General features: G+C 40.2%; 1 protein-coding gene across 1 annotated transcript; it reads left to right on the top strand.

Annotated features, from left to right (window-relative positions):
• Window positions 1–2,488: 2,488 nt before the first annotated feature.
• On the top strand, window positions 2,489–12,337 carry C1H3orf52 (chromosome 1 C3orf52 homolog). Its single transcript, XM_013950051.2, has 6 exons — window positions 2,489–2,826; window positions 5,800–5,923; window positions 6,679–6,812; window positions 7,683–7,753; window positions 9,679–9,878; window positions 10,805–12,337. Coding segments are annotated over exons 1-6 (714 nt in total). The 5' UTR covers window positions 2,489–2,643; the 3' UTR covers window positions 10,807–12,337.
• The last annotated feature ends 499 nt before the right edge of the window (window positions 12,338–12,836 follow it).

Below are 12,836 nucleotides of genomic sequence, written 5' to 3'. Positions count from 1 at the left end.
GTGACAGACACATTTCTGTCACAAGATCATTCCTTTAATCCTAGCAGTAAATCCAGCAGTGGAAGAAATAATCTCCTGATGAGCCGATCAGCCCAAACCTAGCTGATTTAAGGTTTCCAAAGGCATTTATAAAATTTGAGAATATTGGCATTCAGTTTAATAGAATATCTGCAGATTCCTAGACAGTAGCTTTCACCTTTACAGTAAAAAAAAAAAAAAAAAGAGGCAACTTGAATATCAGTCCTTGCTACCCACAGCACATTTTTTTCCCGGTAGTATATAAACATGTGATTCTTGTTTAGTTTCAGACCCGCCTTCTAGCAGCATGTGGGGAAGGCACTGCAATGAGCTGGCACTGATATGCACACAGTGGGATTCTTGTGTCTGACACCAGTACTGCTTGCCTTTCCTTTCTTGAGCTAGTATTGGGTACTTTTCCCCCACAATGCTTGTGTCAAACTTACAAATACTGCATGAGCTATACTCAAATGATATTCTTTGGGTATTTTAATATCTCTAAAGGTTACTCAGTCATTCATTTCTTCCTTTTTAATAAACATGCTAAATAAGCAAGTGGCTATGTTTTATTCATTGGATTGTGCCTCTGAAACTTCTAATCCCTAGGAGTGATGAGAACAACATTTGTACCTCCGACTTTCCTCTTTTTGTAAAGCTGAGCCAAGATTTGCTTGTTTTACTAAAGCACACATTTAAGGTTGTATGTTTCTGTTCCTTGTGTTGAAACCAGAGATGTCTTCACTACAGAAGAAAACAGTTTTCCTGCTGTTCTGTTCTAGATAAGAGCATAGGCCAGAAAGTTCAGATCAGTTCTCAACTTCCCATTTTCTTTAGCAGCTTCTCAGTTCCATGTGTGAGAGAAGTCTGTTAGTTTATGTGCAAGTAAGGCATCAAGTGTGGATCTCAATTCAGTCCAGCCTAAAGAAATTCAAGTGTTTGTACAGTGCTCCTTCACAGGTTAAAATAAATGGACTTTGGCTTTTGCTGGGTGCGATCTATAATCATTAACTCATTTGACTTAGAAAAACTCCTTTAGTTTCAGACAATTCAATAGGAAGGTAAGCTCTATTACTAAGAGTGGAAATGAAATGAATGGAGCTCATCTCCAGCAGGAGTACTGAAACCCAGCAGGTAAAGACTTTTCTAGTGAAAATTTTTCCCAAGTAAAATCCTGAGGATCCAGGCACCTATTCTAATCTTGATGACTGCTTGGCTCCATGCTCAGTCCTCCAGCCTTTTGAGGATTCTCCAGAACTGAAGGTGGGGCATGGAATTTGTGTTTCTTTTTATTTGCGGAAGGAAGCCAAGCCCTGTGCTCAGCTTTTTGGAGTGCCTTTGCCTCGATGACTGTTACATGATGTCGGGAATCTGAACCCCAGTGGAATGGTCAGGCACCAGTAGCCAGAGGAGTTTCACAACAAGAAAATAGTGGTGGGAGGGGAAGTATCCTCAGCACTTGACAGGAAGAAGGAGTAGTGCTGTGAGTGAAAGTTCAGTTGGCAAGGGATGGAGTTGGAGAAAGAAGCTCTGTTCCCTGCTTAATGCACTGTCCTCTCTGTGCTGGGGTAAGAAAAGGAGCAAGAGTGCAGTTACCAGCCATGTGCCAGACTTTCTTGATCCAGAGGAAGAGAGGTGCCCTGTGAGGAGGAAGGAGAACCCTGAGGATTGAGCTGGGACAGGAGAAATGGGAGGAGGTAGGATGCAGGATACTGGGGGGACAGGGCAAGGGCGGGAGAGGGAGAAATTAGCCTCTGGCTCTGATAAGCTGTCATGAGTTACTCGGACTATCACAGAAGAGCTCATTTGGGAAGCGAGCGCAGGCCAGATCTCAATTCACACTGTGGTTCCCTTTATAAAACCACATCCTGGAGAGCATAGGCCAAGGCTGAAGGTCACCCCCACTCTCTTCTCCAGACTGTTTTTCTTTTTTTTAAAAAAAAAAAAGAAAGAAAGGGGAAGGGAAGTCATGTTTCAGGTTTTGGTTGGATAGGCTGTGAATAGGCATAAATGCTTCTTTAGCACCAGACATCTGATTTAGGCTATATAATAGCTAGGGAGAGGAAATTCACAGCACAAAAGTTAGTAGCATGCATTTCTCAATTGACTATACAAGGAGACTAAAATTGGAGGTATTCAGAGGCAGTGTAAGTTCTCTTCGTAGACTAACCCAACCACAGGCTATGTGATTCTTCACTCGGTTTATGCTGCTCAGAACCACATCTGTTTGTGTATCTGTGCAGATAACAACAATAGTGTCTTACTGTCTTGGCTGAAAACAGCAGGGGAAGCAATCTTGTTCCTTTCAAAATCACCTCAGCAAATGATAATGTTGCCAAAGGTTTATTCACCTGCTTGTGCTTGTTGAAGGCTGGTACTGTAAGGTAGACAAACTGGAAAACCTAGTACTGCACAGTACGAGAGCTGTAGGTCTGGAATCGATACTTCCTCCCCCTCCCTTCTCTCTGTAGCTAGTGCTGGCGACGTATTTGTCCTTCCAAGGAATTCCCCTTGTTGATCACTGTTTTGAGATCACTCCTGCAAAAACTATCCCAGCCCTCACTGTTATCGTCTCCAACCTCATACCAGAACTGCTACTGGCATAACTGCGGCTGAAACCAGAAGGAAATGAGTTATCTGCTTGCTTGCTTCAGAAACAAAGATCCTCACACAGCAATAGAAGCTATGAAAAGGCAAAACTGTGACCAGGAGCAGGAGGATATTGAATTACAAAAAGAAGAGGTTCATGGGGAGGAAAATGAGGCTGATCATAATGAGCCTCTAAATCCACAAACAGCAGCAACAAAAAAGGTAGGAATTTTGGTTACTCATTTGATGATTATGGAGCTGTTGGGAAATATACAGCAAGTGAAGTGACACTTCATAGGAACATTTTGTGGGGTAGTTTAATTAGTTGTTTGAATGAGGGGGAAGGGCAGCTCACTTGAAAGTAAATGTTGGAAACATTATTAGATGTATTGATTTTCTTCCTTTTAGTGAAAATTTATAAAGTTGGAATGGGGTTTTGAGCATTGTTATTTTTTGGTGTTGGCTGTTTGTTTTAACTCAGAAAATAAAGTAGTACTTAGTACTATGAGTTTTGCTTTCTTTTTCTACGTTTGTGGGAGTGGGCTCAAAATCAAAAAGGAGAAATGTTAAAACCCATATTTAAATAGGTTTTGTCTGAGAACAAATTAATCAGAAAACAGCACCACAAGAATAGATGCCCTGCAGCAGGCTTTTTAAGACATGTTAGTGTCTCTCTTTTTCTCATTGTTGGGTAATTTGTAGGTGCTAACAATTATGAATTTGTATGAATAGAGTGCCCATAAACCTCAGTTAAGACCAGCATGTGAGTCCTGAGGTAGTTAGCATCTAGCGTTTAGCCTAAAGCTATGGAACAAATGAAAGTTGGCGGAGGAATGGTATTTTATTCACAGGTGACTGCGGTACAATGATTTTTGACTATTGACCTAAAGGCAGAGGGAAAAGCTGTAGTACAGCTAAGAAATTTCCCACTTTTCAGTAGGGAGAGATTTCCAGGGATAGCTGAGCCAATCTGACAGTTAAACTGCATGAGTCCCGCCACCCTCCTCTTCTGCTCCTGGCCAAGCAAAAGCGACTGCTTCCTTTTGCCAGCCCCGCAGATCATCTGGCCTGACCCCTCACAAGCTGATTCGTTCCACCCGACAGGCAAAACGCTGCTCTTGCTATATTGGGTGGGGGGGTTGCTTCTCCTCTGGCTTGGTGAGCTGGATCAGCTTGCTGAAGGTCAGACAAGTGCTAGAGACATTCAAAGAGGAACAAGAGAGGGAGAGGAGGAGAGAGAGGGGTCAGCTAGATTAGCTCAGCTCTCTTGAGGAACTTTACCCTTAACTTTCAGTTCAGAGCCTTTTCCCAGAACTGACACTTTTCACTGGGGCTCTGTTTCTGCTGACGATTCTGGTGTTTGGCTTTGTATCCTGTAGGGATTACTGGAAAACTATTATGATCTGCTTCGTGCTCAGACAGCCAATTAATGAAAATGACTGCTCTGTCCAGTGCGGAGAGGTTTCCCCCGCTGCTCCCTCCCCGCAGCCTCGCCATGTGTATAAGCAATGTCCAGAGGGTGTTGGCCCAGCTGGGAGGGAAGAGTCTGGAGAGCTGAATGTTTCCTTGAAATCAAGCCAGTTTACTTTGCTTAATTAAAAATTGCATTTTTGTGGTGGTCTGAATATGTGGCTGGTATTCTCAGTAGAAATTTGGGCTTGATAACTGTCTGTCTCAGGTCATATTATGATAGCTGATTTCATAGTTGTACTTTAGGCAGTAGCTAGTGTTCTTGCCAGGCATAAAATGATATGCTAGTGTTACATACTAAATTGAAGATTCATTCTTCTTCTAATACATTTTAAAAAATCATATAAAATATATATACACAATCATGCAAATGCACGCTGTAAGATAAACCATACTCAGCCAGTTGTTCATCATTCTCCACCAAAGTGGACTTGCACATGCAGGTGTGTCTGTAGAGAGCTGTAGAGAGGTTTTTTTGCCCACACTCCTTAAGAAATGATGCTTGTGGGGTATTTGGGTGTCTCTTCTCTTCCTGTGCATCCGCCACCCCCAAAGAGGTTTTAAACCAGTTGGTGAACTTCAGTTAAATTCAGAAGAAAGTTCTCAGTGAAAATTTTTCTGTTATACTAGGTTCTTAGAAAGTTCAAATAGTAAAGGAAGGTAATCTGAATTAGTGCCTCCAGCTAGCAAGCTGGTTCCTGCTATTCTGTGTGTGTGTGGCCCAGACAACCTACACCATGTGCTTTTCCTTGCCTGATACTGATTTCAGAAAGGTCATGGTGTTAATAGGGAGGTTATGTCGGGGTTTACAGTCGGTGAGGAGCAGGGGGAGTTATAAAGGCAGCATGGTCTACTTTTTTATGAATTTACGCTCTTCATTTAGTCATCTGTCTGTGGAACAAATCTGGAGTTTCTTGTTTGTTTTGCTATGTCACTTAAGTATATTTTTAATATTAATAGTGCTGGAGTAACTAATAAAAGACTAATTCCTACATCAGTCTAAAATCCTATCAAAAATTAAATGAAAGGCAGGAATTGTCCTTGCTCCCCTATAGGAACATGCCTGCATACACAATTTCTTTCAAGAGAATTTCCTTGTGACCTCCTAACAGATGTGAGATTTGTGATAAACTTTCTGGTAAATGCTCACAATCGTCTTCAAATAGTCAATCTTTTGAAGAAAAAGGGAGTCAACATTAGAATCTTCCTTAATGCAATAACATTTAAGGAATAGCATTCCACTTGCTTTGGGTGCTTATATCCAGACTGATATTATCAATGTTTTTGAGGTTGATATCCAGTCATTCTGAAAATTCCTTCACAGATACTTTTTGGTTGGGAAAGATGGAAACTTTAAAAGGACAGCTTGTGGAACAAAGAAAATAGATCTGCTTCAAAGAAATTTGGAAAATATGAAAGTACCTTTGTAGCACCTTAGCTTTATGGCTGATTCAAGAGTTGGAAATTCTGCATAAGTAGGGAATTAAATGTGTCTCTTTCAAGTAATTGACTCCGTGTGAATGTCCACTGCATTCTGCAGGTCTACATTCCCACCTGCCGCAATACTTAAGGGTGGGAACCTTTGATGTAGAGCATTGCTTAACAGTGAGACCATTTCTCTATTTTTTTCTTTTTTTTTTCCTAAACGTGACAGTAGAGACATGCTTAAATATTTTCTCCCTGCCTTATTTCATTAATCCACATTCCCTTTCCTTTTTTAACTAGAACAGAGATCATTGGAAATCATGCAGCAATGTCATTTTCTGGAAGTGTAAACTATGGATGCTTATAGCTGCAATTTTTATAGTGCTCTTCCTGGTAATTCTCATCAGCCTAGTTCTCTATTCTAGTAAGTATCTTACTCTTGGTTCATCTTCCAATACAAATGGGAATAATAGCATCCTTTAAACTCCTGCAAGCTGACTGCTGCAGAGACTTGGATGCTGACTGCAGAAGGTGGGTTGTGCACTGAGTGGTGGATGTGCAGTTTTGTCTTGTACTGATTTTCAGTGATGTTATAAGGAGGTCCTAGGGTTAGAACAGTTTAGATGTTTACATTACTACATTTTTTTTTTCTGTTAATCCCTATCGGTGTAATGGCTCACTGCTGAGGTGGTTGTGACAGCCAGCTGAAGGACATGGTCATACCTGTGTACAGACACTGTTCGTGGGGCTGTTTGGGTAGACATGCACTTACACACGCGAGTGCTTTTGTTTTAGCAGACAACTACCAACTTGTGTCCTGCTCAGATGGCAATTCCAGTTTGCAGTGAACTGAAGAAATATTACTAGAACAGACTGAGGGATGAGGGTGGAAACAATGCTTTTACATTGCACTCATTGCAATGGATAATTTAGGTCTCCTCACTTGGTGTCAGTGCCTGCCAGTCTTCCAGAGTAGCTAACCTTTAATGGGGTGGACCATGGACCTCTGTGTGCTGTCACTTTTCTTTAGGTGACTTGCATTTTCCTTCTGTCACTTCCAGACAGTCATTCCTTAGGAAATTTGTGAGAAAGCCACTCTAGAGAAAGTCAAGAGGGTAATTTTTCCTACTTCTGCTAACTAGAACTTTTCCTCCCTTTCTATCTCTTTTTGAATATTAGATGTTTACACAGATGAGGATGACTATTGGGATCCTGATGCACTACTACATAGTGGAAACTATCGCAATTTTTCTGGAAAATTCAAGTTAAAGTGTGGTCTTCCACACCTTTTCTCTGAAGACATCACTAAGAGGGTATGTGTTGACATGGTTCTCAGCAAAACTGATTCTGCTTGTAACAAAGATTGAGTATTTTTCCCTTTAAGAAATTTCTGTTTCTCTGTGTAGCAACTGAGTTGTTTGCAAGTCCGCATGATTTACTAAAGTAAGGGTAGATTCTGAGCTTTGTTTTTTCCAATATCATTTAAAGTCCTGATTCAGAAAAAAGAATTGCCTCCTTTTAAGCACACAAGCAGCTGCACAGATTGCAAAATTTTAAAGTTTTGCCTAAATTTTAATAATGGTTGGGACTTAGTCTTCACCTTTTTCACAGAGTATTTTAGTTAGGAGGGACCTGTGGAGGCCATCTAGGCTGATCCCTGCTCAGAAATGTTTGTGTTGCGTTTTCCCATAAGCATGTGATGACAACATGGGTTTATAGCTGTCATTTCCGTTGAGTCACCATGGCTCTGAATTATGGCTGCAGTAAGCTCACCAGGCATGGCAGTACTGATTTAGACTTATTGTGAAAGGGGACCCTTCCCTCTGTAAAGTAAGAGTAGAAGGGCTTTCTGGTACCAAAATAAATAAATAAATAAATAAATAAATAAATTACAGATGGCAACTTGAGCACATACTTTTAGTTCACCCTGAATGCCTCTATTGTGTTAAGGTAATATACTAATCACTCAAACACAGAGGTTAACTTGTCTGCCAGGCTCAAAGGTAATGTGTACCTTTTCCAGGACAGATATTTGCTGGTATTTGACATTCAGCACCTGGGTTTATGCCCTGTGCAACACCTTAAAAGAATGATTCACTGTCCTTTCTTTTATGTGGAAAAGTGATAGCGAATGGAAGAAATATATATTTTTTTCTTTTTCTTTTCTTTTTTTTCTCTCCAAGTTAACAGATGTCTACAGTTCGTCTCCAGCTCTGGGACGCTACTTTAGGTCAGCTCAAGTGGTTTATTTCAGGTAAGTAATTTGTGCCATGAAAATTATCTGATATTTATAAACATTTGATAAGGCACATATATGTACCTGTATAAATAGGCAGAACATTTAAAACTGCAAAAGATAGGATGTTTGGGGGAGGATTATTAATATGGATAGTGAAAACTGGTAGAAGGATTCTCTAGCGTAAAGGACAAGTGCTGCTAGTAACAAATAATGATGGTAACATTTTGTTGCTGTTAAGTATCATCTGTTGTCTTTGGTCCCAGGTGCAGCCCTTACCAAACTTATTAAAGGAAATTAAAAGGAAAATAAGCAGCTGGAACCGCTTGAGAGCAACATGGCTTAAATGGTCTTAACTAAATTCAAAAGGGTCCATGGGGAGGGGGGAGAACTATTCTGTTCCCAAAAGAGCTTAAAGGCAACAGAGACACACAAGAAGTGAAAGCCAAAACCGCAATATTGCATTGCTGGTTCGTTTGGATTTTTTTTTCCCCCTCACTTTATTTTGGGCAACAGGAGCAAATCTCAAAGCAGCAGCATGCTGGCGAGACTGGAAGGGTGGGAGTGAGAGGCATAGAAGGAGGCAGAGGCTGAGGTTAGGCTTGCCCAGGTGAGAGGTGGCTGCATGCGTAGGAGAAGCTCGGCTGCTGAAGGCCAATGGGTGCAGGGGAGCAGTGGTGGCAGAAAGGTGTGAAAGCATCCAGCCTGCCTTGCAGAGATGGGAGAAAGCTTCACGCTAGAGCTGAAGGAGGATCTTACTCTCAGCAGAAATTGGCACTAGAGAAAGGCTAAGGAGTTTACAATGTTTGAGACTGCAATGTTTTAAGCTATGGAGATGCCATGGTCCTACAATGGAAGGGGAGGCTGAGCGGAAGAGGGAAAAGTGGGGCTGGAAGGATCAGCTCCAGCATGGTTCTGCCATGAAGCAATTGCAGAGAGGCAAGGGAGGTGGGGCAGACAGCTTCTCCAAGGATTTCTGAAAAAGCAGGGTGATAAAGGGGTAAGAAGGACTGGAAAACATTGCAGCAAGTAGAGATTTTCAAAAGTCTGGGGCAGTTGAGAAAGCAAGGATAGAGGAAGGGCCCCAATGGGCTGGGACGAGGGGCTGTCCTGAAGGCACTTTGGTGAATGTGCTCTGATGCACCATCAGAGTAGGGCATGTCTACTCTGTCAAATGAGTGTGCTGTAGCTTGTTACCCTTTCAGTTAAAAATGATGATTTAGCCCATTGAGTACAAACCTGCAGTTCTGCATATGTATTGCACAGCTCCTCTCCCTCTCTCTCTCTCCACCCCCTTTCTTTCTCTCTTCCCCTATTCAACTTCTTTTTTGATGTTTCTCTTGAAACATCAATGTTTTGGTGTTTCTGATTCTTTTTTGATGATTCTGTTATGTAAAATGCAGTAGTCTAATTGCACTTAGTGTTTTGGATAGATAGCAAGCAGTGAAGTCTCCAGAGATGGACTCCAGTCTGGTGGTTTAACAATCCACTCCAGAAAGTGGGTTAGAAACCCTGTCTGGGTTGCATCAGGTATTGCTATCAGGAGAGCAAATCTTTTTGCAGGTTCTCAGCTAGTTATGAACACAGTATTGTGTCACCTCTGCTATTATTGTTATGTTCTCATTAGGAACAAATGTGGAAAACCTTGGCCTGTCAGGGCACATGTTCAGTTGCCCTTTGTGCATTTGAAAACGTGTCTCAGACTGGCATCAGGTACGTGCCCAGCTTTCATTCATATCGACAGCTGCTCTGAGAAAGAAGTGAAAGAGGAAACTGGAAGCTTGATGGCTGTTCTGTTTTCTAATGCTTTTCCTTAGAACAGGTTTAAAAAAAAAATCAGTGCCAACATATATATGAAAAGGTAGTTCCCTCAAAAAGAAAAGAAAAGAAATGAAACAGTGGTTACTTGCACATGTTCATACCTGAGTTTGTTTGTTTTTCAGTAATGAAAGTGCTACTGTATTTTATCAGCTGGAGTTCTCTGTACCACCATCAACAGAGGGGTTTATGGAAAACACAATGAATCCAGAGTTTATAAGGAATGTTTTACGTCAAAATATTTACGATGAAGAAGATACTCTTCATCATGGGACATCCGAATGTACCAAGCTAAAGCTTGACCCAACTTCTCTTACATTAACATGTAAGTGCTGTACATTAGAGGGACTCCTTCTCTTCAAGGAGCAGAAGTATTTACTTGGAAGGAGGGAAATCTTTCTCGAAAGACATTAAGAAAATTGTAAAATATTCAATATTCAAGAAAGTCTTGCCATGCTTAAATTGTACCCTAGGATTCTTTCTCATCCAATGATGAGAAAAGTATTCGTGATGAGAACTGTTCAGCTACTGAGTCCAGCCAAACTTTTCAGACCTCCTCCTGTATTTAATATGTACAGCTACAAAGAAAATCTCCTCATATATGTGTGTGTACAATGTGTACAGGCAAAATAATTAAAATGTTTTTTCCATGTTGTCTATCCATATTTGAATGTTTGTAAAACAAGCTTAAATCCTAAGTGAAAAAGCTTAAGTAATTTGGGAGTCAACTTCTGGTGTTTTCACAGTCAATGAAAAAGCTTCCTGATTTGCATTTTTTCAGAGTTTTTTGGGGAAAGTTAGTTATTGAAAGAGATTTTCTTTAAAGGAACCAAATGTTCACTCTTCCACATTTTCTAGTGACTAGGTAGTGATTTCACTGTGTTTAGAGTTGTGTTGATTGAAAACATTAGTTTAAAAGTCCTACAAACTTGAAGTTTACACAGAGCTGCTTTTTTTCCCCCCCCAACTTACTAGTTCAGATGTAAGTGCCTTTAGGATAATCCTAGGCCATCACATCACAACACAGTGTGTATAAGCAAGATTTGTGCTTAACTCATTTTGACTTTCTCAGTACTTAGCAAGGAACAAGAGATCAACAAGTCTCAAGCTATAATGATCAATATCATTTTGTTCCTCATGTATTGACAGGGTTCACAGGAAAAGCAATGCAAAGGAGACAGGAAGAAATATGCTGAAGTGTCAAATTGAAGTTTCATTTTAATGCTAATAATGTACTGTTTTAACTTTCAGAGAAATGATGGAAAGACTCCTCCCTCGGCTACTAGAAGAGATCACCTTCTCAGGTCTATTAGTAATCTGAAGGACTAGGAGCTATTCATTATGTAGAAACACTTCTAATGATGTTGATGTTCTGTAAATACTGTGTGTGATGCAGTATGGTAAGCTGAAAAATGTGGTATATTTATAACAGTGTTGTACTCCTAGAACATTGCTACCTCCTTCTTTACCATTGTCCTGATATATCAGTAACCCATTTGGATTTGCTTTTGTGAAAATCATGTATCATGCTTGATACATGCTCCATTGACTTTGAAACCTCTTCTTTGAACTGCCTTATGAATCAGTTCTGCTTTCCTTGTACTTGCTTTAAAAGCATTCTTGCATATGCTTCCTTTCTTCTCCTCTTTCCTCATCCAAAATTATCTGCACAGCTTTATCCTTCATACTTACTTCCACCTATGCTCATGTTTGTGATGTTTCCCCTGCTGACTCCCTCAGCCTTATTGTCCCATTATTCTTTCCTCTCAGAGCAACCTGAAAACTTAAATGCCCCTTTTATTTTCCTTAGTTACATGCAAGGCCTTTGCACTAGCTTCTTAAGTGAACTGAGAATCTCATCATCCCCTTGTTCATCCTATAGTCTTCTTAGAGAAGGTATCATCTGCTCTATTTTTCTCTTTCACAATGTGAAATAGAAATGTTCCAAGGGTCCGTTCCTCACCGATGTGTTGTACAGTGCCATGTAGATAGATGGATTTCTGCTCTTGCCAGAGTCCTGCCGCACTTACGTACAAGGATATTTCTGATGAATGTAATAGAAAACTCAGTGGTGCTGTTTGTATAGCCAGGTAAAGGGCATCTGGCACAGAGCTAGTAAATTTGTTTAAAGTGAATAGAGCAATGCCGTGGATAAGAGACATATCTTGTTCCCTAATGCATCTGAATGTCTGAGGAATCTTTCAAAGGTCAAATAAGCTGAACACTTTAACAACTAGCTACTGTTAATCAGGGGTACTTGTGAAAAGACAGCTATTCGACCTGCATTTGCCTGACTAGACTCTAAGTATACCCCCTGCCCCAGCAGCGAGGATGAAAATAAACAGATTCAAGATTTTTGCCTTAATAAGGCAGCAAATACTAGTTCTAGTTGTCAAGAGATTACATAAGATGGACCAATGCTAAGAGAAGGGTGCTGAGGCACATTATGTAGGCCAGTGTGGCATGACAGTTAGTTACTGACAATAACATCAACATTTAAAACTAATCATTAACTTTACTAGAAATGTGATGAATTCACTACCATGCTAGTGAAATATAACTTCTTGTCATGAATGCATTGTTTGAATTTGTAATTGTGAACATGTATAGCCAGTACAAATGCTGGTATTGTTGGATAGAGAAATTTATTTTAAGAAACCTTTTGTATTATCTTGAGAAATAGCTTATGGGAAATTGTGTTTCTGTTTTTTTAATGTTATTGGTATATTTAAGAAGTAATCTGATAATTATACTATGCATTAAATTATTTATTTTTACTCTTAAGCCATCGTTTTCATTCCTTCAACAGCTCCAGTCCAGCAATACACTCAAAACAATATTTGTTGTAGCCTGAGTTTTAACTGAGCTCGGGGAACAGTCTAGACCAAATTAGAGGATCACATGGCTCCCGTATTTGTGACTAATTCTGATTCCACCTGATTTGTGAGATGCAATGGTGACTCCAAAACCAGTATCTTCTCTTTTCATGGCTCAGTTCTCATTTGATGAACTAGTATAATTATACATTTAAGACTATCTTTTCTGTGCATTTTTGAAAAACACAGAGCTGCAAATGCTGTGCCTAATGCAGTATCCTATATAGCAAAAAATGAAAGAAGATATTCTTTCTGATTCTTACACTGGGAAGGATAAAATTCATCCGTCTTCATGTGTATGATCTCTCCCCAAAACAGTAGGCTATGAAAATACCAGCAGCAAATGAACAGCTTGCCTTTGAGATGATGCTTGATCCTACTGCTCTTTCGGCAGTGAGGTGCCTGAA

Source organism: Apteryx mantelli, chromosome 1 (genome assembly GCF_036417845.1).
Source record: "Apteryx mantelli isolate bAptMan1 chromosome 1, bAptMan1.hap1, whole genome shotgun sequence".
NCBI classification, from domain to species: domain Eukaryota; kingdom Metazoa; phylum Chordata; class Aves; order Apterygiformes; family Apterygidae; genus Apteryx; species Apteryx mantelli.
The sequence above is the reverse complement of the archived record's forward strand: the minus strand, read 5'-3'. Positions and strand labels throughout refer to the sequence as shown.